We start from the raw sequence: 25,879 nt of genomic DNA on the forward strand, positions 1-25,879 counted from the left end.
CCCCATTTCCGGTGACCCTGTCATGACGTAGTAACAACATAACATAAGCCCTAGCTAATTCGTGGGAGTAACTACTAGGATATAGATGAATTGTAATCCGATTATTCTCATTTTCCTTTCAGAAGTTGTGAATATCGTCATAATATAATAATAATATCTGTATACCTTAATGGTTACGAGGTTGAAGTATAAATAAAACTCGTTTTGTCGTTGACAGAAATTACGTCAACCCTTTGTGGACTTAAACCTAATTAATTGCAGTATTGTCAGGCTGTCTATAATGATTACGAGTCAGTTCATTTTGAATCAGTTAGTTTCAACACTGAACTAAATTGAATCATAGAAAAAACTAACATACATATAGGAGTGAGTGAGTGAGTAGCCCCTCGTTTCAACCGGAGACCCGACCGTACCGTAGTGCATGGTCGGGATCTTTTTTTCCCACACAGACTTCTCTAATATGTTCATCAACACAATCGCGTTTGTTAATTTGAGGACAAAGTTTTATAGCCAGCGGCTTAGGAAGTTGTTTTGACTATCAAAAAAGGGGGTGGGGTGTTACGAGCTTGATTACGCTCGCCCCCCCCCCCTTTTGAAGAAGGGGAAGAGAGAGGAGGGGAAAAGGGTTGTATTGTGGGAATTGGCTCTCGATCAACTTTCATTCCGATACTAATTGCCTTGGCCGTGAAATATTTTTTTCAAAACTGTTTTTTAATTAAATTTGATATTCATGGAATTAAGTTATGCCCACGTGAATTCGATGGAAAGGTTATCGCTACGTGATACCTTGCGTGATCAGTGCCAATTTACTGTATATTTCATCCTACTTAGTTGGGATTGATATAATATATCGAATAATTAATCCCACATTAAATTAAATTAAACTAAAGAAGTTGATTAATTTTAAAAATAATAGACTTCAAGAAAAACAACTAAATACTGTCTTTAAAAGCATTGGGCCGAATAGGTATTTTAACCTAACCTAACTATGCCTAACTAACAGTACTTTCCATAAGTCATTTCCGGTTTGTCTCTGATTGGTTCTTTCGCGTCGTACGTCATTAACGGATATAGTCGGAACAAGTAATTCCACTATAATTTTATTTGGCTCAAAATTAGCTTACAAAGATTTCAGCCCAAACTAACATCTTTGAAACGAACGAAGTTAGCTTAAAATCTTTTACATTCCTTTCACAAATCTTAATTCTACCTCATCCTTGAATTTCTTTAGAGAATTTTGAGTACGTGAATAAAATTTAAAACCGCAACCTCCCTTTTTATTAAAAAAAATTTGCTAGAAAAGATAGGGCATATAATCCTTTTTGAACGTGAAAATTAAATTTCGTGATCCTCAACTAGTTTCTTCTTATTCCAATTTCAAAGAGAGAGAGATGAAAAAAAAAAAACACAAAAAACTTTGAAATACCGTATATAAGAAAAACGACTCGAAAAGAAGTTAAATAGCGTCGTATCTTTCAAATTACGTTCCTATATTATTAACGGCTCATTTTGCATGAATCTCCTTGTACACAATATAAAATATAAACCTGCTTATACTTGTTTAATAACGAATAATAAAAAGATATAGGGGCGAGATTTTTTTAAATATTTCAAGGGGAGAAAAGAAAAATTGCAAATATCACAGCTCCGTTATTAACCTCTTAACCGTAACCGCATAAAAAAGAAGAAATGCATTATTATATTTGTTATTTGATAGTTTAAATATTATAAAAAAAACCCGGTGATCTTCCTTCTAACTCACTCCATTACGTATCCACCACACCACCACCATCATGGTGAGCCGGTTTCTTATACTTCAACGTACTTTACAATTCAGCGCGTATTAAGCCTAAATTAACACTAAATTCAAGCTTAACTCGACGCCAAACTAAACCGGGTTAGATTATATCAATACCTAACTATATGATACCAACCATCTCCAAGGCTCGCCGCTAAAATATAATGAGAATGATCTGTCATTTAGAAAAATAAAGAAAAAAAGCGCGGCCTTACTACGGAGCATGCGCTACTAAGACCAGTCGACCTTGCCAAGGAGCCAAGTGACTCAGTCTATTCGTTTGGTTCGCTGATATTGGACTGTTATGTTTTTTATTAAGTATAAAACTAACCACACACATGCTCCAAAATTATAATATAAAGTAAGAGGTAAAATATACTTTGAGAAAAATGCCTACATTTAATTTGAAATGACTTAGTTATAATTTTAATTAAAATTAAATATAGTAATTTACCCCTCGTCTGTAAGTAACGAAACATACATATAACGACTATGAGCATTTTTTCCCATAACAAACGCGGGGGTCCAGAAAAAAATAATATGAAAATATGTAGCCTATAACGGGAAATTTAGATTGCTAACGTTTTTTTTTGACAATGGAAATCAGGTTTTCCTATATTGTGTTTTTTTTATTTTAAAAATCTACTACTTCTTTGTTTTTTAACCTTCTGTTTTTTAACGATGTTGAAAAACAACCTAGCTTCTTTTTCTCATCGTAAATAAATACGAGGGTTTTTCGTTCAAACTATATTTTCAAGAAACCTTGGTACTTTCTACGTTTCCTGATTGTGGAAGGCAGGATGACAGCTCTAAGAGACCTCGTCAATTTCAGTGCAATTTTGCAGTAACTTTTGTGTACTCTAGGTTATTAGTTAGGTTAGTTTTAACTGTTATTTATTATTAAGTGGAGAACAAAAAATTGAGGGAGATGAAAAATTAAGTGTAGTGGGCGTAGTTTCACAGACTTGGATATAAAAAAATAAATTCATCCCAAGGTAGAAAACATTTTGGAAATAACGTTTTCATGGAAAACAAGCCTTTGTTATAAATTCAGTGGTTAGACTTCGAGACAGTTTAAAAAATATCATATTTAACTTATAAATTAATTAATTAATTTTAAGTAATGATTTATTTAAAATTAAGGTAATTTACCGGCGGTAAAACAATATTATGATTTTAATGGTTTGAAATATTAATTAAATTTAATGGTATATAAAGTTAACCTATTCAAAATATTCAATTATATGGTACTTAGAGAAACTTTTATAATTAGTAACAAGTACCTCCTTTGAATTCATTAAAGTATTCTTAATAAAATATTAATTTTTGATTTCTAGACAAAACTCTAGGACTACAATGTCTGTAAAAAGGTAGCCAGGAATAATTCATAGCCCTGGAGGGTTTAAGACTAGAGATATCTCTTGATATCATTTTTTATAATAGGAAATCCAACAGGGAAGAGCTTAAAGTGGAAACCGGAAACGTTTGGGTAGTTTAATAGAGGGGAGGGGGATAATTAGAGTGACAATTCGTAAGAATGGGATAGATATTATACGCATACACAATCGTATATACGCATTAATATATTGTTTAAAAATTAAAAACAATCAAGAGAAAAAAAATCCATTAGAAAATTTGTTGGCGCGTGAAATTTCCGGGTGATGTTAGTCCGAGCTAGTCCTCGACAAATAAGAGCGCCCTCTATGCTTAATTCTGATCTTATTGAAAATTTCTAAGCAACATTAGGCTTAGCAACCAATCACTATGCTTCTCAAAGGCGAAAATAACTCCGATACAAGCGGTTTTACATATAGTGAATTAACTACACTTTTCAAACCCATTAATTTCAGTGGAGTAACTAATGTATATTAATTTTGAGGGCGAATTAAAAGGTCAAAAGGTTATAGGTTAAATTATAAATAAAGAGACTTATAATAGCTGTTTACAAGAATCGCAACCAAGCAAGCAAGTAAGCGACCAACTAACCAATATCCGATAAAATAAAAGGTAACATTAGGTAGTATATAATGTTATAATATTTTCATAGGCTCCAAAAAGAGTAAAAAAAAGGTGGAGGGAGTAAATGTTAACCCCCCTCTCTCTCTCTTTAACTTAAGCCTAACTTCACTTCAATCCTTACTTGGAACAAACTGCGGTGCGGTCTATGTACTACGGTCCACGAATCGACTTATAATACCTTTCCTTTATTTTCCCATACATACAACTACCGTTTTAGTAAATCAATTCCTGGTACAACTATATAGTGTACGGCAATACTGTTTCTATTTACTTTAGGGTCTTGTTCGGATTTGTCGATAAAAACGGGGCTTATATAATATTTACTTCCAGGTAAATCCACCTAAGCAAAGGCTTAAAACGTAACGCGGGTCTTCCTTTAACTATTTTATAATTAATTAGATAGGAAACTGGCAATCAAAAATTTGCTTATAAACTTAATATTTTATTTAAGTTTCATACCTAAATATTTAGAAAGAAAAAACAACTTTAATTTTTTGACATATTGGACACCTTTTCCAAAAATTAATTTGTTTAGCGCCCGGTTTTAAAGTCACGAGTAAAATCCTTAAAAGTTTTGACGTAATTTCGCTAGCTGCCTAATTAAAAAATAAGATAATAATTAAAACGTCTAGAGTTGAAAGTAATTAACACCGAGTGAGAGAGAGAAAAGTACTTTGAAACAAACTCACACATATACATACACATCACACACCTTTTCCTTAAATTTAATATTACAACTGTCAGGTTTGTTTTCGCTTTATATAATTTAGCAAAAATCGCAACTTAATGAACGTATGACGGGGTAATTAAAAATTTCAACTAGAGAGAAATTAGTTTTATATAATTAAGAGGGAATGTTTATAATTAAAATTTACAAACGCGGATTTTTAATTTTTTTTTTTCTGCTTAAGACTTAGATAAACCAGTTTTTGTAGATTAAAATCATTAAATCTGTTAGTTTCTATCAGATAACTGTAGATTTAAGACTCTAGCCTCAAAGCCATTGTCAAAAACATTTAATTGTCAACTAAAATTATAATATCTTTTAATTAATGTAATGATCCTTAATCTGATTTGGTATTTAGCTTGTTTACTTTGCATTTATAACTCTAACCACGTGACATAGTTCGAAAGTTGAATTAAAGGTTCTCGTGCAACCTTTGACCTTTTAAAACTCGAGAAGATCAGGAGACCAAACTATTAGTACGCAATAACAAGCTGCACAAAACCAAATTAAGACTATTTAACCAAAATTACTGAACATATTTAAGTAAATATCTAAAATAGTTTCATTATTCCTTTAAATTCATTTTTTTTTCATGAAAATAAATAGTTGTCAAGATTTTATTACCAAATACCATTGCTTACGTTATAAGGCGGCTCCACACGGTACCCATTAAGAAGGAATAATGTGAAGTCACCTTTAAACAGAATACATGGCCGAGAGTGACAATGGGTCCCTTGCTAGATGGAAATTTTTTCTCTCTATATAGTCTCTTAAAACCTTAAGGCTGTAGGCTGCAGAATAGACGACAGTTTCGTCTCTCAAAAAGGGAAGTGGGTGTTTCCGCGGAACACACTTCCTGTAGCAAAAAATATTAAAAGAGAGAGAGAGAGAGAGAGAGAGAGAGAGAGAGAGAGAGAGAGAGAGAGAGAGAGAGAGAGAGAGAGAGAGAGAGAGAGAGAGAGAGAGAGAGAGAGAGAGAGAGAGAGAGAGAGAACCCTAAGAAATATGGATCCGTGGCTTTTGTTTTGGTTTAAACATAGAATCCTCGTAAAAATAAAATAAAATTCTTCTCAAGTTGTTATAGTAGCCATGCACGGCCTTATCTTAGTTAGGCCTACCCAACGTTAAGAAACATTTTCTTTCTAAAAAAATACCCAAAATTTTCTTCAAAGTATCTCCCCGCGCCGTTTTGCGGAAGTAATAATAAACGTTGATAAGTTTTTTTTCTGTTGCCGGTACTGTTATGTTGTGTTATGTTATCGATACAGATGTGAAGTAGAGAAGGATAAGAAAAAAACACCATGCACGAACTTGATTAAAATGAGATTTCAAATCAGATATAGACGCGATTATTTGAAGGGTATTTTTAAAAACCCGATTTTAACTAAGTGCCAATGAAAGGAGACTTCAGTTTATTTAGTAGTAAATGACATTGTTACGTGTGTCCAATTCAGACACTATTCATAATCATGCCTTGCATATTTTATCATAAGTTTATAAGATACTTTCCATAAGTATGAGGTACACTATCTATACTTCGTATTCATAATGCAAGAGACTTACAGCTCGAGCTAGTTCGAGAACGACAAGCTAGAATTGAATGGCTACACTCGGTTAGTTTTGCAGAACTTCCCATCTTCCTATTTAGTCTGTACTAAGCCTTTGACAGCGCCTCACCAGGGGTCGCTTTAACTCGAATCTATGACCTACGTCACTCACTTCATGACAAGCTCTCATTAACCAGCGACAAACTTATGGAACATATCTTACGATCTTTCTTGCAGCGTAATAACAACAGTCCGGTAGAAAAATAAATGATTACGATTTGCAATTAGGGTAATATCATTTATATACCTATACTACATTCGTTTTGGAATAATTAGTAGTCTGCCCGGTTTATCGTTTACTAGACTTGAAAGGGGCTCAATTACACGCGCGGTAGAACTATACCCTTAACTTCGGGGTCGGCATGGGTCGATCCCAGTTGAAAAATTCCGCGAAATTAACTTTGCGGAAGATTAATCTAGAATAACTTAAAATTCAAGGTTCCTAGCGTACCAGGAATTTATCCTTTTCCAATATTGTACTCAGCGGATGAGACAATTGTTAGTTAACAAAAAAACAGCGCCACGCACCAACGGGTACCTAAACTAAAACAATTCCGCGTTCTCAAGGGCGTACTAGAACCAAAAAAATTCCTAATCTATAACTTCGGTTTTTTCAAGTGGTTTTTTTCTTCGATACGCCTTCAAAAACCTTATACCAAAGTATACCGCAGTTTTTTTTTGTTTTTTTGTTTTTTTGACGATTCCATTTGGGTACCCGCATGTCTTATTAAAACTGTTTTCCAACGTATGGTCCGCGAACCTTCCCTAAGCCAATAACAGCTAGGCACACGTACAAAAAGACTAGAGTAGGTAGACAGAAAGGGCCTCAGGAGGATTTTTTTATTTTTTTTTGGAAAACTGTGTTTTAACGACGATTTTGTAACGTTTCAAAAATTTGTCGCTAAGTTCATGAGGGTCTGTCAATAATCTAATATATTGGATTTTGTTAATTTAGTTTGCATACATTTTTAACAAATTACGCGGTTCTTTTATCTCTCGAAATTTTCATAACCTTTAATGATGATATTTACAATGAATTAAAATAATTCAGTGGCAGAAATATATGCATGCCTTTTTCCAAAATATAATAATAATAAAAAAGTGTATAGGCCTACCAACACACGAGACATCAACCAACATCTGCAGAAAACTCATTAACATAAGTAGTATCGAAAGAGCTACTCCCCAAATTATGGAATTAATTACAACAATATTAAATACACGTAACGGGAAAACAAGAAAAAAATAAGTCACCCTGGATCATTATTCCATCATTAAATCTAAGCTCGCTTCGTAGAACAAAATCCGATACAAAACCCATGAGATTCGAATATATATGTATACGAAAGTCTCCTCCGGCTGATGTCTTTATATCATGAAAGTGAATAAAAAAGGAAGTGATACATTACATTGTCGGCCGATTAAATTAGGCAAATCTTTGAAACGCTTCCGAAAGGCGCAGCAGCGTAGAGCGTTTCTTCTTACCTTCTTTGCCGACGACAACGATATTTTCCCTTCATTTTGTCAAAGTAAAATGCCATGGGATTCGAATATAACTAGAGACAGAGCACCGGGTTTTTATACAGGGAAAAGGCAAGGGGCTATTCACTTACATTATGTTACTAAAATTTTTAATTGAGTACTGTTCTCAAATTATTTGAAATGATTTTCCCGCACATATTTTTTCTTTATTTTAATTTTAGTTGATTGATTAATGAATGATTCGTGTTTCAAGACAATTACAAGATATTTTTCAGTAATTACTGTCAAACAGTTTTTAATGGTAATCTCTGAGTGGTGTTTAGTGTGGAATATTGGTTTATTAATTGTAGGCCTAATTCCTTGAAATTTTGTGCGAGATATTGGTTTTTCATGGTAATTCATTGTGGAATATCAGGTTTTTTGACGAAAACTCATAGTAATTTATTGTGTAGTATTAATTTTTGAAGAAAATCCATGGTAATTTATTGTGGAATATCAGGTTTTCTGACGAAAATTCATGGTAATTTATTGTGTAGTATTAATTTTTAATGAAACTCCATGGTAATTTATTGTGGAATACCAGGTTTTTTGACGAAAATTCATGGCAATTATTGTGTAGTATTAATTTTTGACGAAACTTCATGGTAAATAATTGATGATCAAAGTTCTTAATAAAAGTTTCAAACAAAATACTTGAATTCATCCCGAATGGAAGCGGTGGTTATCCCCTCTGTCTGAAATACTGTACGTTTTTCATTTGATTCCATATAACATAGGAAGTAAAGTCCAGTCCATCCGCCCGCATATTTATTCTCTTTGCCCCTTAAGCGTTGTTTACTCCTTGAAGTACGTATACTCCCCCCCCCCCCACCCAATAAGAAACCGGTCTAACGAGTCGAGATGGGAAATCCCAACGCGCCACGGAGAGATCGCTCTTCCACTTCTTTATATTTCTTTCTCACTAGCCTCCCGCGTTTCTTTCCATTCCGTGTCCCCGCATTTTTACCGTTAAAAAACTGTGTCAACATTTCATCTCCCTCTTCTTTTACTCTCCCCCCTCCCCTTCATGCCACGCTTCTCTTAGTTGCGCGTTTTTTTTTACCGCGGAGCATGGATTGCGCAGCTTCCCGTATCATCCCTGAGATCCCTCTGTTCTGTTCTAGTCTCTAGAACTCTTTTAAATAATTCCGCGTTCCTCTTTCATCTCTCTCTTTCTCTCTCTCGCGATTCTCATCGTCTGCACTTTACGAATTTGCGTAGGTATTTACAAAGCTTATATATATAACAGTCTCCATCCCTTAGGACCTTAACGTCTTGTCTTGCGGTACCTGTAAAAGTCTTTTAATTCCGAAGATGCGAGACTGGCGGAAGACTGAGAAACGTTTTTTAAAAGAGAGGGTGGATGGGTGATTGGGCATGATATTTCAAAAAGACATTTTTTTTCTGATTTCCATTTTTGTTATTATTAAATGTTTCTTAGAAGTAAGCCTGTCAGTTCAGAAATAAATAAATTTAATTTTTTGGGTATAAAAATATTAGCCTACTTCTTAATTTTAAAACTATGCCAAACAGATATCTTATAGGGTCTAATTTTGGTCTGTTTATTTACATCATAAAGTTAATCGCGTTAAACATTAGGTCCGTGTTTTAGAAATTTCCACCCTAAAACAAGTGTTTAAAATTATCTCCTTTTTTCATTTATAACGTTTTTAATGATTTAGGGTAAATTAACTAAAATAAATATTATTTTGTTATAAAAACATTGATTTTACTGTTAGAAATTAAACTATAGAATTAATTAACTACAAATTAGTAGATTTTTGAGAAAAGCATATTTAAAATATCCGTCGAAACCTCTTAAATAAACAATATTAATTATTATTTAATTTAATTAATTCAATATGCAGATTTAAATTAAAGAGTAATTTAACCTTTAACCTCTGCTATCACCATAATTACAAAGGTGGTCAATTTTAAACTGATAACTAATAGCCTCCCTTTAAAAACACTCGAGTCTCGTTCTCTCCGTGACGTATCTCTCGTACTGTAAGAGCGTGGAATAGATTAAACGTTACGTATGATGCGCGGGCGCATCTCTTTTACGATGCTCCGGCTTCGTTCGTTGAAGCGTAGACGGAGAACCTTCCGTATCCGGTGTCTATGACCTGAACGGTTCGAGTAGAGAGACCCACATTCGGAAAATGTGGGTAACAACTCGGGTGACCCGCCAAACCTCTCTCAGCCAGAGAGTTTGTTCAAATTTTTCATACCATAGGAACTCGCTCTAGAGGTAGCTAAGCGCATACCTGGAGTCCTGGACTGGAGGGTAGTCGTTAAAAACTCACCTCTAGAGTGACTAGAACCCCCCCCCCCTCCCTCGAGATGAATCATTATAATTCAAACACGAATATTTAAATACAGCTGATATGATATGACATTAGCACGTTGTAAATTTAAAAAATCCATCGTATATTATTCACGTAACAAATGAATAAATTCGTAACCACGCAATCGTAACTTCAATTATTTAACGTGAATTATCAAGATTGTTATTTTCTTTTTTCATTATTGTTAAATTTTTCTTTCTCTATCTCTCGAGTCTGTGTTCTCTCTCTCTCTCTCTTCACGAAATGTCACGTCACGAAAATCGCCTCGCGCGTGTTTCAAATAAATAAAATGAGCAAAGATGCACGCTAAGATGAGTTGGTTGGAAGCAGTAGAGAATGTTCTCTAGTGTTTATACAAATCTTGATAGAAATCGCGGTTGAACTTTGATTGTTTAAAAAGAAAAAAAAACACAACCAACGGATGGTTAAAACCATACGCGTGGGAGTTAGTGTAACTCATTCGTTTTAAAAGGGGGGGAAAAGATAAGCGTTAAGCACGTACACTATGCTATTAAATATTAGTTAGTACAACCAACTTAGAAACCAACGGTATAAGATGAATATCATTCCGGAAATGTATACTGTTTGAGAATTGTGAGACGTAGCTATATACTTCAGTTAAGGCTTTTCTCAAGATCTCTATTCAAAATTTTCGTGGCACTGGAAAGTGGAGGCAAATTTTCGTCTGTTGATTTTAATTTCATACCTAATTTGCAAAGGCTTAGGAACATTTAAGCCTTTTTATTCTTGTTTATTTTATTTTTGTGCGCCGATAATTCCTCTAGACATTTTTATTTAGTCTTAACAATATTTTGCTCGAAAATGATGAAGAGACAATTTCGACTTTTTTAGGCGTTACGTAATTTGTGAACAGTCCCTAATCACCCCCTGTATTAATTAGTCAACATTAAGAAAACTATTTTAATAAAGTATAATTTCTAATTATCGCCAGTCAATCCATCCACGGTTCATAAAAATTTTGTAAAGAAATAAATTTCCCTCCAGGTGATAATAACACCACGTACATTACTATTTTTACTATAAACGCAACAAAACCCAACCCAAACTTGGGCAAAAATTCCACTAATTTCCCTGAATTATACAAGAAAAGGTTCATTCATTGAAGATAGACAAGAATAGTTGAATATATTTTTAGTTTTTTAACTAAGAAAAAAAAGAGTGAAAGAGGAGAGCCTTTAAGATTTTTGTAAGAAAATGGTTCTAAGATTGGTTGGTTGGTTGCCTCCGTCCGTATAGTGAGTGGGGCCCCGGTTTTACCCTTTACTCCCCAATATTCTTTTCATTAGAAGGGAAATGATAGAAGAGACTGAGATTAATGATGCAAGCTTTGGCTCGAAATTAGAGGTGGGGACCGGGCCAATTTAATAATCAATAGGAAACAAGGGTCCGGCTATAAATCAAACATTCTTCTACTTCTAGAAAAGGCCTGCGCCCGCCACACCACCACTACCACCACTCTAAGAGACATGCAGGCGAAGGAGTAAGAACCTCTTCAGATCTTAGTCGATCAATAAAAACAATTCCATTCCCTTCCCATCATCCCCTTCTCCCTCTGCTATACTTCAATTGCCCACCTACGCACTAAACAGCTTCTTATTGTATAGAGGGATTACACACAGTAACTGTATGCCCCGTACCCGACTTACAATATCATAGTTTAGGGCTCGCGCTCCCTTGAACTAAACTAAACTGAACTACGGCGGAAGTGTTGGGGACATCTTGGGAAGTAAATTGGGAACTATTTACTCAAATATTGAAGGTTATATCACCTGTAATGAGACTAGGAGACAGCGCTAATAGAAGCGTCTTAAAACGAGGTAGAAAGATGTGAACTAAACTGAACTACGGCGAAAGTGTTAGGGCAATTTTGGGAAGTAAAAATAGGAACTATTTCCCCAAATATTAAGGGTTATGTCACATGGGATGAGACTAGCAGACAACGCTAATAGAAGCGTATTAAAACGAGTCTATTGAAATAGCTTCGAACTGGTATAATGAACAGAGTTTGAAAACTATTCGGGAAAACCAGTTCTGAACCGATTCCTATGTTAAGTGTGAACATAGCTTAAGAAATACTATAATAAAGTTATATTACTACGTCTTTTTCTAATGGCCTAAGGTTTAACCTTTTAGTTTAAAAAGTGGCCCCTTTTTGAGGCCCTTTAGTGAAGGGGGAATTCGGAGATTTTGATGAATTTCAGGATTGAAATTGCATCATGAAAATATTCTCAAACACCGAAACAAATTTATAAGAAAACACTTAAGTTGAAAGGAGAAGAAAATGTTCCAGTTACGGAACTGAACCGAACCAAACGTTAAAAACTAAGGAGTGAAGCAAGGGGGGAACGAGAGAAGGGGGGGGGGTGAAAATGAAAACATAGCAAACATAATTGTTTAGATTGTAATATTATCGTTTCGATAGCGCTCTTCTAAATTCCGTTAACGGTATTAGCTGGGACTATGGGTTCAGAGAGAGAGAGAGAGAGAGTTGGAAGCGAAGTTCTGAGTGTACTTTAGTAGGAGAGAGAGCAATGAGTATAGAACCCTAGAAGCATTGCCGAACGCGGCGCTATGGTCATTGACCCTTTAGTTTGTAACTCTACACTCGGGTCCGAGAGAAAACGTCGCCTATATGCTGCAACTGCTATACTCCTTCATAAAACTTCCACACACACATACACATCTTCCCATAGAGTTTATTGATATAAACACTAAATTTTTTTGTTGTTGTTTTCTTCACATGCCACAATTTTAAAGGACAAGTGACACGTAGCGCAATCTATAGAGCAAAATTTGAGCTTCAAAATCAACCAAAAATCATCAAAATCGCACGAGAAATAACGAAGTTATAAACGAATATTGTTAAAAATAACATCTCATTGTGGTGATGTAAAACGCGCGCGCAATTTAACCACTACACGTGCGCCAAAAACACGTGATAAAAATTTTCCCCCGCATATTTTGGATCATTTAAGATATAGTAACCGCAGATAAATTAAAAAACCTATACTATCCCTTTAAAGAAAAAAAACCTTCTCATATTTTGGTCCCACGTCAGAACATTTTGCGATAATTTTTTTCTTTCTCATCTTTTTTGACGATGGGTTGGTTCGTCAGAAGATTTTTGCAGGATCGGCTTACGGTTTAGCCAACATAACCCGGCCGATTTTTAGTCGAAAAGAGCCGAAAAGAATCTAAGAATCCCCTATCCTTACGTCTTTTACGGTGTGGGAAATACATGCGCTTATATATATATATATACATACATACATATAGCTAGTACGTTACATATACGCTCTAGGAAAAGAGAGCTAGAGAGCTCGAGACTCATGCTTATAGCTGCTCTAGCGAGCGAGCGAGCCAGCGATCTCTGGGTTTTTGCGGGCGCCGCGCAGAAGCAGATGCGACCCTTCCCACAGCTATCGTCTAACTACTTCCGGGTTCCAGAACACAGCGTTCGCTCCGTTATATAGCATTGTCCGTAGATAGGAGTGCCGCTCTCGTATAAAAAATAAGAGACAGAGAGAGAGAGAGGAAAAAAATACCCTTTTCTACTATCATTTGGCCAACAATAACTCTTTTTCCATTTTTATTTTAACACTCGCATCATCTCGCTCTGTCGTAGCTGTGTTTTTAAGTCTAAGGGCCTAAAATGGGCCTATTTTCTATGTGTATGGTAATTTTTTTTAGAAAGGAACGTGTATATATATATTCATAAACAAAACTAAGCTGGGCAATTTTACAAATGAGTTACGAAAAGAATACTTTAAAAAATAAAGGAAGATGGAACTGTTTCTTTGGCTAAATTTGGCCTGCTGATGTCAAGGGTCAAATAACTGTCATAAACCGTTACTCGTCAGTGTTAAGTGTGTTGTGGTGTGGTTGACATGTCAGAGAGTTAAATGAGTTAAGCCTAATGCGGTTTACAATTAGGGAAATTGTTTAGTTATTCTGTTTATTAGTTAAATTCTGTGATATTCTGCTATTTATTAGTTAAATTCTGTGATATTCTGCTATTTATTAGTTAGATTTGGTTAAATTCTACTCTTTAATATTGGTTGAATTTGGTGAAATTCTTCTGTTTATTAACCTGTCAAAAACTAAACCAAGTCAAATCTTAATGAGACACGTGACGTGTCATACGTATGACAACATTTTTAACCATTAGGACCTCACTAACTAACTACCTTTAATCATCTCTTGAAAACAAAAGCACCACGGTGGTGGTAATAAAAGAGAAACAAGCGTTTATGTTAAAACCTAACTTCACCTCAGGAACAAACAAAGGTTAAAGGTCAAAATAAAGCGTAGAAACGTAACAGCACGAAGGGAAAATAGGTGAAATATATAATATATAGGTGAAATATATATAATACAAACGCCAAATAATTAAATATTAAGTAAGAGAAAATAGACATTTATATTTATATCGTATGGTCTTTTTGAGGCTCACAGTTTTATATTTATCCTAACGGGTTAGAGAGCTTTATAGTAGAAAAATATAGAGGGAGAAAGTTGTTCATCGCGACCGTCTCCATGCCAACCAAGATTACCAGGGCTTTGTTCCCATTGGATCTTATTAGTTTTCCCTTTATCTGGGTTAATCTAACGTTATATATATATATATATATATATTTTTTCTACTTCTCTCCTGTTCCAAACACATCTCCTTCTCAACGGGATCTTGCTCCTAAAGTCCCAAACAGATACTTTCATTTGGTACCAATTCGAACCAAATGTTGTATTAGACACCTAAAATTAGGGTAGTAATATTTGAAAACGTATATTTGCAGGGAAAAAATGTAGAACTGTCTCCTGAAATGATTTTTATTTTTTTTTTTCATAAAGCTTGATATTTTATGGTTAATTTTAATTCCGGCTGTCATATTTTAAAAGATCGTGAAATATTAAAATTAAAACTAGTCTATAAGATAGTGTACCTAAATTTAAAAATAAATAAATAAATAAATAAAAAATAAAAAACAAATCCACATTTTATAATATATTAATTTATAGAAACTTCTCTAACTATTTCATTCAAAATTTAAAATAATACGTTAAAATAATTAAGAAAAAAAACCCTTCATTACAACTAGGAAGCTAAAACCGGTTTTTTTGAGTGTTAATAATATATTTTACTTTCTTCTACACCGCTTAAAAATTATATGGCAATTAACAAATTCAAATTATTGGGCTTGCCCATGTATACCCTCTCTATATATATATATATTATATGGGCATAACTATACACGTACCTAAAACGTCATCAGCTTTAGAGGTGTTTCCCTTAGAACAGTCTCAAAGAAGAAAAAACGTTTCGCTAGTAAAAATGCACTACGCCCAAGGATACAAGTATACTTACTAGAGTATATTTAAAATAACTTTTTATCTAATAACCCAGCTTAAAAGCCAACTAAAAAGGGGTTTGGTTCCAGAAAATACCGTAAAAATAAATTTTAAAAAAGAGCAGAGTTTCTGTCATCGCCTACGAGACTATACTATGACTAATGCGGATATAAATTTTTTAAACTTGGTTAAATTTTAAACCTAAAAAAAATTAAATTTTTTTGTTTTAAAAAACTCAAAAATTGGTCGGAAAATCATTACAATATTTTGATATTTGTAAATTTCGTCTACAGTACAGGATTGAATAGATATTTTAACCCAATTTTTCTAGTCGGCTCGGAATGGCGCGATTTGGTTATTTCCAAATTAAAACTATATTATACGTTTGCCACGGGCAATACAATCTAGATTCAGGTGTTTTTGGTCGACGTTTTTATCAAATTATTGGGTCAAATCGAAAGCTATAATATATAGCTATGTCTAAAACATACCTATATGGTTTTAACCAGACTTTTTAAACGTATATAAGCGGGTAGAACTGGGCCATATTTGGCCTACTACTGTATAATAATTATTTCAGTGCATTATTGGAATTTTGCTTGTTTTGGTGATGAAGTAGTTTTATGTTTGACATGTTACCGAGAGTGATAAATTAATATTAAGTTTAATTAAATTAAATTCTCTGATGGTTTTAGTATCAAATATAGCTATTTTTCTACAAGCCACCTTTAACCTTCCACGGCATTACCTAATCGCTAAATATATGCCCAATAGCAACCCTGCAATATCTCAATTAAAATATATTCATGTACCTACACAATTTCAAATTTCTTGACCACTTAATGGCCACTTTTTGCCCATATAAAACTGACCTAACATAGTTTAAACCAATTAAACCCAAACCTATTATTTCACACACCCATTAACTTAACAGCGATCATGGTGACGTCACTCGCAAACACCCCTAGACACCCTTAGGTTCTATTAAATCCATTAGTTGGAGATATTTTAAATTTAAAAAAACCCGGGGAGGGGGTTAAATTTCGTCATCACATTTTATTTATAGTAAAAACAAAATTGCTTGAATAAATTTAATAGCGTCAGTAAGTAATTAATATTTATATTTATATTGGTACTGAACACCCTCGATCTATAAGAGAAGGGGAATTTTATTTCTTTCAAAAAGAAAAAAAAAATCGGTTTGTTTTTCTTTCTTTCGTTTCGTAATTTCCCTTCCTAATATCCGACTTGGCTTCCTATCCTTTTTCCTGGCAACATTTTCTAAACTCCCGCGCGTTCGTGACGTCACGTCCCTCTCTGCTGCTCGAGCTCGCGTTCAACTCTGTTTCTGGAGCGTTCATTGACTTCTTCCCCTAGCTAGGCGCTAGAAAGCAAGCAGGCGCTGCTCCGAAGAGAGAAGCTTACGTATACGCTCTCTGTCCCGTTTCGGGTAGCGGTACTCTTTTGAAAAAGCCCTAGAGAGATTTCCCCCCCAATACTTTTCCCGCATTTTTACAACCAGGCGATTCTAGCGCCATCTAACTTCATTTCTTCGAAATAAAAATCAAAACATTAGGAAAAAATGGCCGCCATAGATATGTAAAATAATGCATAGGTTGGGAATGGTTAAACGTCATAGACTGTATGGGCCAATGAAAAGTGAGATTTTGCGGGTGGTAGTTTTTCATAATATTGCGCCAAAATTGAAAATAGTTTCAACTATACTATTTCAGTATTTTACATTTTACACTAATCATAACCTAAAATAAGCATATTTAAATATATTCAAATTAGTTTTATAAAAAAAGGAATTTATTTAAAATTAAGTTTCTAACGAAAACGCATTTATTTTGTCTATTTCCAGCGCAAATTGAAATTATTCCATGTAAAGTTTGCGGAGACAAATCATCCGGTGTGCATTACGGTGTTATAACGTGCGAAGGTTGCAAGGTAAATATGCAAATTTAATATTTATATAATAAATAATTCTTTTAAACTTTTAATTTAATTTTAAATTATCCCCATACGTAATTAAAAGAGTTATAACCCCTCCCCCACAGAAAAAACCCCAAGTTAATATCACAAGGCGATAAATTTAACAGCAGCACATAAACATACCGCTTTAAAAATCATTAAAGGGGGATAAATAAACGTGAAAAATTAATAACAATTTCCGTCGTTTAAAAGTCGTAAAACGAGCGTAAACTTCCGATAAAAATTAATAATTTTATCCGTAAGAAAAAAAAAAATAATTTAACGCCATATATCCGTACAGTAATATATTAAGTTTTGATAGACTTGGCTAGCTACGGACCCCACCATGAGGAAAATATATTTATTTTTTTTTCTACGTTCTATTTATTCAATCCTTTAAAGAATATTGAAGGAAATGATTCCGATTTTCACACCTTTTTAAAGGTTTGATGTTGTTTATTAGTTATTCACGCGCTACGTATGAATCACGTGGTCTACCCCTTCACGTGACATTAGATCGATTTAAAAGCTCGTGAAATATCAAATATATATATTCATCTTTTGTATCACAATTTTTCGAATCAAGATATTTAGTTTTTGTATCAAACTTTTTCCAATGAATATATTAAACTTTAATATCAAAATTTTTCCAAATCAACATATTAAACTTTAATACCAATTTTTTAAATCAAGATATTAAAATTTAATACCAAAATTCTTCAAAACCAGATATTAAACTTTAATACCAAATTTTTTCAAAATCAAGACATTAAGCTTTAAAATAAATTTTTTCAAAATCAAGATATTAAACTTTAATATCAAAAATTTTTAAATGAAGATATTAAACTTTAATATCAAAAATTTTTCAAAATCAAGGCATTAAACTTTAATATCAAAAATTTCCCAAATCAAGATATTGAACTTTTATATCAAAATTTTTCCCAAATCAAGAAAATCGTACATATTTCCTAGATATAATTCTAATAAAATGCAAACTATTTTCGAAAGGGTTAATTACATAAATTCTGCCTATAATAATTCATAATAAAATGGAAAAAATTCATGGATAGAGACGGAATGAAGGAGTTGGAGGGTAAAAAGAAAAAGAAAGAAAGAAAGAAAAAAACGTGTTTTTATCCGGTTCCCCCGTCGATAAGGATCGGGGCAAAAATGTAATGAAGGGGTTCCTCTCTTTCCCTTCCTCCTTACCAGGTAGCCCGTAAAAAAACTACTCCTCTGACCGACTTCCTAACTTCCGGCATCGTTAATTAGCCACGTTTCCAATACTAATAAAAAATAGAGATTTTTTTCTCTCTCTCTTCTCGTTACCTAGGCTAGATATTTTTCTTGGAACTGTATTTTTCTATAAGGGATATACCCTAACATGAGTTACGAAATACGACGATAACCCGCTACGAAAAACAACGATTAAAAATTTTAAGCGGTTTTATATTTAAAAGTTTTTGATATCAACGTAAAATTTTTATCTGTTGGTTATTTTACAAGCGATAAATTATGGGGTTTTTACGTGAAATTTCGGGCCGTTTTTAAGAGATAAGTTAACGAAAATTTGACGTTTAGTTTTACCAACTGGAATAAGTCAAACTTTGTTTACAAAGTCCTAGAACTTATAAGCAGTCTATTTAACTCGAAGAGCACAATATCATAAAACATTTTCGACTCAAATTCGCTCATAGAACCAATTGTACTTTTGTCCCACCACCCTTTCCACATAATTACAATACAAAAGCATTAAGTTAAAGTTTATAGCATTGCAAATCTTCCCTGATAACGTTATTATAAAAGCAATGTACTTATTATTCCTAGTGTTAAAAAATTACATCTAAGTTTCTACCCATTTAAGGCGTGGTTCCTCAAAGTATCTAGCGACGATAACAATTATGTCTATACAGTGTCGTTAGCCCAGATACCGCGTACAGGGGCTTCAATGCAATAAAACACCCAAAAATAAAGAAGAAATATCATTAAGTATTTTATCCCGAGAAACATTATTACGAATATTGTTTGAAGTAAATCCATTCCACTCTCTAGACCTCATAAAATTATGTCGATAATTTCAATATTTATCTTAATTAAACCTTATAAATTATACCGTTCATTAAGGGTTATCTATTTTGATAATCCTCTACCGATATTCACTTACTTTACGAGTTAATTGTTGTACATAATGACACTCTAATGACGCGTAATTTAAAATTTAAACAATGGTTTTGGTCGCTTACCCAGTTCGTTGTATTGTTTATTTTGTTTTCCGCAGGGTTTCTTCAGGAGAAGTCAATCCAGCGTCGTCAATTACCAATGTCCGAGGCAAAAGAACTGCGTTGTCGATCGTGTCAACCGAAACAGATGCCAGTACTGCCGGTTGCAGAAGTGCCTGGCCTTGGGAATGTCCAGGGATGGTCAGTATCACCTTTTTATCGCGAATCTGAAAATAAAAATAGAAACAGTTTATAAGAAATCTGTAGGGAACAGTTTGAGGAAGCCAAAGCTTGAACTTCACGGCGTACTAAAGTTATTATTTTATATTTATTCGCGTCTGTAGCTGTCAAATTTGGCAGAATGTCCAAAAAGCAACGCGAAAAAGTCGAAGACGAAGTTCGATTTCATCGAGCGCAGCTAGTCCGTCCACAAGCGCCTCAGGGAAGTATGATCCCGGGAGTTCAAGGGGGTCAGTCCAACGGAGGCGTCGGCCTTCCCACCACCACGACGGGGATCCCCAACACGCAGACGCCGGCCGAAACGTCGCCGGACAGTTCCGTCTTCGACCATCACCAACAACCGTCCTCTTCCAACCAGCACGTGCCCGGATACATGAATGGAGGGTCAGTTACCATTCTATTACAGCTCTCGCGACCTCTTTCTTTAACCCCAAATGTCCCTATTAGCATATGACCCGTTCTAAGCAACGTGTCCGGTCTTGATTCTTGGTATTTTTCAGCTATACGTATAACGGCGAGCTGAATAGTTACACGTCAAACAGCTATTCGTACACTCCTCAAACGATGACCTTCGACCTAAGTGGTACGGACTTCGTGGACAGTACGACGTTCGACCAAAGGCAGTTAGAGGTCATTCCCGATACGAACGGTTTATTAACGACAACGGCGACGACGACGACGGCGCCGCCTAGCCCCGGTCTTCCCTCTAGTTCGCACTTAGGTACCTCGACATTTGCTTGCGAACCGCGAACGCTTACCCCTCCACCTAGCATACCGGACAATAATAACACACTCGATCACTTGACAGAACTTTTATCTAAAGCTGTCGTGGAAGCCCACAACAGAACGTGTTTATATACGACGGACCAAATCGCGGACATGATGAGGAAACCGCAAGATATATCCAGGGTTTTATTCTACAAATCCATGGTAAGACCCAACAACGAGATACACCCCCTACCTAGAATCTTAAAATTAAACGTCATTCACTTTGTTTCCCCAGTCACACGAGAACCTTTGGCTAGATTGCGCGCAAAGGTTGACGGCAATCATCCAGCAAATAATTGAATTTGCCAAGATGATTCCGGGCTTCATGCCATTATCTCAGGACGATCAGATAGTTCTTCTTAAAGCCGGTAAGTATTAAAGAAATCTTACGCCATCCTTTAAAATTCCCGCCTTATTTTGCAGAATGAATAAATAAATAATTAAATATTTCTCGCCGTATTTTGCAGGGAGTTTCGAACTGTGCGTATTAAGGATGAGCAGGTACTACGACCTTAATTCCGGAACGGTTCTCTACGGGGACAGTTGTTTACCGATGGACTCCTTCCTAACTTCGAGTAAATTATTTCTCAAATTACCTAAGTACTTAGCTATTTTAGAGATAGATACACTGCCCTTAGGGGGGAAGAATTCTTAAGTTAATTTACGCCTAGCCTAGTCTAGTATTTGAGATGTCTTCGGGTTTCTTACTAATTGATTTGTCTAAAACTCTCTCTAAACAGCGATCGAAACGACGGAAATGAAGTTAGTGGCCAGCGCCTTTGAATACGCCAAATGTGTCGCGGAGCTTAAGTTAACGGAAACAGAGTTGGCACTATTTTCCGCCTTCGTTCTACTTTCACCAGGTAAATTCTTTCACCCACTCACTCTATCTTATTGTACGTGAAAATATATAGCGTAATTCCGATGGGGCACCAATTTAATATCATGGAGAATATACAGTAGAGGAGTAGACACTATAGCCTTTACCAACACATAAGGGAATATATCGCCAAAATTTTACTATTCATTTCCGGTTTTGTCCCCCATTGGGTAATCACTTTCTGTACAAGACATATTGAAGAGAGATGTCGCCCACTTTACTGTATATCCTCTATGGAGGCGGAGAGTGATATTTAGACAAAACGTAACCAAAAAAAAGTGCCAGAAGTAGCTCCAAAATATTTAACGAGAACTGACTCAACAACTATCTACTCCTCTTACTGTATATTCTCTATGTTAGGATCAAACTAAAATTATTTCTCACAGCTATAGTTTTGATTATCTTTTTAAGAAATTTATAGCTAAGAAAAAAAGGGGTAATTCTATATGATTTAGCGCCCCTTAATCTAAATACTCGTAATATAAACCATCAATCCCCCATCAAAGAGACGGGACTTGCTAGATAGTGGGGTGCGGGAGGAAGGGGGTAAATTTATCATCTACTATCACATCGTATTTAGTCAATTTGATTTGATTAAACATTTGGGAAGCTATAATAAGATTTATTCGGTAGACATTTCCGGGGTGAGATATACGGAGCAAATGTTTTCGTATTGGGAAATGGCCGACTTTAATGGGGTTAATTAAGACGCTAATTTAATTCTCTTTACCCACCATGGTGTGTGTGTGTTCCCTAACAGATCGCGTCGGTTTACGGGGAGTGTCGGAAATTCAACGATTGAATCAAGCAATCATGAAATCGCTAAAATTCGAATTGGACCGTACTCACAAGATGCCCATAAAAGGGGACGTTCGCGTCTTTGACGTACTCATTAGTAAATTACCAACGTTGCGAGAATTAAGCGTGTTACACATGGAAGCCCTTGCCAAATTTAGGCGTTCCCAACCTCATTTAGAGTTCCCCGCGTTGCACAAAGAACTATTTTCAACGGACGTCTGAAATTATTAATAACATTTCAATTTCATTTTAATTTAAAAGAATAAACAAACAAAAACCATACGCGTTCTTAAGAATTCTTTCAAACACCAACCCCTACCGGTACAACTGTCAACAACATAAGCCTTGGCGATACCGGTGTACCATTTCGTTCTTAAACAAACAAACAATCATGAAAATCGAAACCAGCAGAGAAAAACAAAGGATCCAACGTTAGGATCCCGTTAAGAATTTTATAATATACTTACGCGATGTACAAAACAGACAAACAAATTTTGATTATTTATAAAAAAAAACAAACAACAGACAGACAAACAAACAAAACGTTATGGAATCGCAGGCTACGAAGTTAACTTTCGTCTTGGAGTAATTTGTATTTAAAAAGATACGTGAGACAGAAAAAAATGAAGAAAAACGCTCCGCGCGGAGTTACTTTGCTATAAAAGGAAATTAGTTAAATTTCCAGCAGACCCCCACGTGGTTTAAAGGCGTTTAAAAAAATGGCGGGAATGGTTTATCAACAACCGACCAATCATCATCAACCCCCATTATTGAAGAAAGAAAATAAAATTACCTGAGCAAGAACGAACCACCGGTTCATAAAAGAAAGAAAAAAAAAATAAACAACAACAAAATTTTTCGATATAATTCCGATTCTCATATTAGTGTAAATTATTTTCTTGACTTTAATTTTAATATTATAATAAAAAAAATTTGGGTTTTTTTTTCTGGGGCAGATTATGTTTGTCTTTTAAATGGAGGAAAAAAAGTTAAAATTTAAATAATTAAAATGGGGATTTAAATGGTGGTTTGTAATTTAAAAAATAAATAAAATAAAAATAAGGGGCTGCTAAAAAGTTGTGTTTAGTACCTGAGCTTAAACGCTAATTTAAATAAAAAAATGTACATAATGATATCGTCAAGATGCGAAATTAAAAAAAAAAAAATCCGTAAAAGTTTTTTTTTTTTTAAAAAAAATCAGCCAATATTATAAAATTAATAATAAAACCATCAGTAGTTAACTAATTTTGTTTTGGATCTTTCCCAGTGATTTCTCATTTTATTTTTTATTTTAATTTGAAATTAATTTAAATATTAAAATTAAGGAAGATAATGAAGAAAAGTGTGATAGCAATAAGACAAAGTGCGCGACGATTAATTAAAATATGTTAATTAAAATTAAAAAAAATTAACAGATTTTAAATTTAAATCGTGGAGGAAAAGAGATTTTTGAGAAAGAAAAATTAAAATAAAAAATTCAGAAAACATCTCCCGGAAGAAGAAATAATAAAATAATTAAAAAAAAAAATGCACAATTTTTCTTTTGTTCCCGATTAAATGTAAAAAAAAAAAATAAAAAATTAAATGTTTTAGAGAAATATTATTATTAGATGAAGAAAATGGGGTTATTAATTATTATAAAAAGTGATAAAATAAATATGATGATACTAATAATTGGGATTATTGAAGAATAAATCTCATTATTTAAAAAAATAAAATAAAAAAGGAGTAAATACTACCTTCTTGTATAGAGATAAATAAATAATGACGAAGTTAACTTTGAAGATAAAAAATAAGAAGAATCGGCATAGAATTTTTAATTCCAAGTTCTAGTTTTAAGTACTTTATATTATTATATAAAATATAAATATTATATCTTAAAGTAAAATAAAAAAAATGCTGAAAGATCCCAAAAGGGTTTTGTATATAGAAATGGACAGAATATTTAAAAATAAAGGGAGGGTAATATACCTCTCAGAAAAACTATTAAAAGGATCTTTCAAAAAAAAAAAAAAAAAAAAAATTAAAATAAAAATAATTAATGAAAAAAAAAAAAAATACATTACTGCCATGAAAAAAAAAACGTTTTTTTACACATTTTACCCTAAAAACCCTCTCGTTTCTGAATTATTTCAGAATTGTAAAACAGTTATCACTTATTTATATTCGCACCAAACCTCCCAATCTCCCTCCCCCCTTCGTTCCGTACGTGTTTAAAAATACAGTTGTTCCCGGCCCCTTTTTAATTTGTGATTTATTTTAATTAGGGTTTAATTTTTAGGTTGTTTTTATAGAAAGAAATTAAAAAAACAAAAACTGGTTGTAAAAAAAAATATAATGGAAGATATAAAGATAAAAACAAACAAAAACCAAAATCATTTTCTCATCGTTCCTGGCTTATCATTGTAATTAAAGTTATATTCCTTACCCCCTCTCACTATTTCTCTGTTTGAAAATAAATTAAAATTAAATTAAATTTGATGAAAAATTAAAACATTAGTTAGAAGGTAAGTTGCGAATTCGTAAAGAGTTTAAAGAGATCTTTAAAATGACGCCAACAACGTCAAAATCGGACAATAATTAAGAAAGTTATAACGTATTGTAAATCTCCATGATGACGTCATGATGGAATCTTCAAAACGTTATAACTTTCTTATTTATGGTCCGATTTGGACGTTCTTTGGTTTATTTCAAAGGTCTAGTTGCACTCTATATTACTCGCGCTATACTTTCCCTTTATGAATATCACGAATATGTTTAGCGAAGAAGCTACGAATACAACGATAAAAAATTTGATATACTTTTAAAAAAAATTACGAATAATTTTCCCTCAATTTTTAAGAAAATAAATGAGAGTAAAAAAAGAAGTTTAATTTTTTATAAATAAATAAATAAATAAAATAAAATGAGAAAAAAATACCACGTTAAAAAATATTAGTCCATAAAAATTGTCTTATGAAAATGGTGCTTCACATTTAAAAACTCACACCAAAATCGGTGGTTTCGGGTAAGGCCTAAAATTTTTTAGAAATAATTGAGAAATATAAAAAAACCCCTCCCTTAAGGAAACTAAATTGTAGCACAAAGAATGCTCTCTCCAAAAAAAAAAACTATAAACTATAAACAAACAAACAGAACAGATTCTATATAAATAAATAAACAAATATATATAAAAACTATACCTTCCTCACCTATCAAAAAAGGCGCATTTACCAAATTAATTAAACAAAGTTATTTAAAAGAATTTAATTGAATTAAAAACGAGGAGTTTATCGCGTTTGTTTTTTTCTTTTTTTCTTAATTAACGCTTATATAACAGAGATTTAATAATCTAGATAATTTTAATATATATTAATAAATTTGGAGACCCTTATATTATCCATCTACCTCAAACAAAATAAAATACACACAACACGTTTTTATCAGTATTAAGGGTAATTTAAAATATACCTATATAATTAAATAAATATATATATAATTTTATATTTTACATAAATATTTTAAAATAAATAATATTATTATAAACTCCTCGATTAAAATACTTAAAAAAAATTCTTTTAAATAACTTTTGATTAATTTTTTTAACAAAAAAAAGGTAAACAAACAATTAAAT

The 25,879-nt window shown here is 33.4% G+C and overlaps 1 protein-coding gene and 1 long non-coding RNA gene across 4 annotated transcripts in view; one reads left to right on the forward strand and one right to left on the reverse strand.

Annotated features, from left to right (window-relative positions):
- Positions 1-19,736, reverse strand: part of LOC149692425 (uncharacterized) — a 141,297-nt gene extending 121,561 nt beyond the window's left edge. Inside the window, exon 1 of the long non-coding RNA XR_016382688.1 lies at positions 19,605-19,736. This is a non-coding gene — a long non-coding RNA (uncharacterized LOC149692425). The remainder of the gene's footprint in view (positions 1-19,604) is intronic.
- Hr3 (nuclear hormone receptor 3 ROR-beta) overlaps positions 1-22,788 on the forward strand; it is a 43,288-nt gene extending 20,500 nt beyond the window's left edge. For 2 of the 3 annotated variants that reach the window (XM_089868190.1, XM_089868191.1), the window contains exons 2-9: positions 17,252-17,337; positions 19,640-19,781; positions 19,925-20,204; positions 20,321-20,750; positions 20,824-20,956; positions 21,056-21,163; positions 21,329-21,451; positions 22,229-22,788. In XM_089868190.1, the coding sequence (XP_089724316.1) occupies positions 17,252-17,337; positions 19,640-19,781; positions 19,925-20,204; positions 20,321-20,750; positions 20,824-20,956; positions 21,056-21,163; positions 21,329-21,451; positions 22,229-22,488 (1,562 nt within the window). In that variant the 3' untranslated portion in view covers positions 22,489-22,788. The remainder of the gene's footprint in view (positions 1-17,251; positions 17,338-19,639; positions 19,782-19,924; positions 20,205-20,320; positions 20,751-20,823; positions 20,957-21,055; positions 21,164-21,328; positions 21,452-22,228) is intronic. The other variant, XM_089868192.1, reaches the window with a different exon arrangement.
- The last annotated feature ends 3,091 nt before the right edge of the window (positions 22,789-25,879 follow it).

This window comes from Phalangium opilio, unplaced genomic scaffold (assembly GCF_054372755.1).
Source record: "Phalangium opilio isolate 3A_F unplaced genomic scaffold, DU_Popi_V2 ptg000024l_1, whole genome shotgun sequence".
Taxonomy (NCBI): domain Eukaryota; kingdom Metazoa; phylum Arthropoda; class Arachnida; order Opiliones; family Phalangiidae; genus Phalangium; species Phalangium opilio.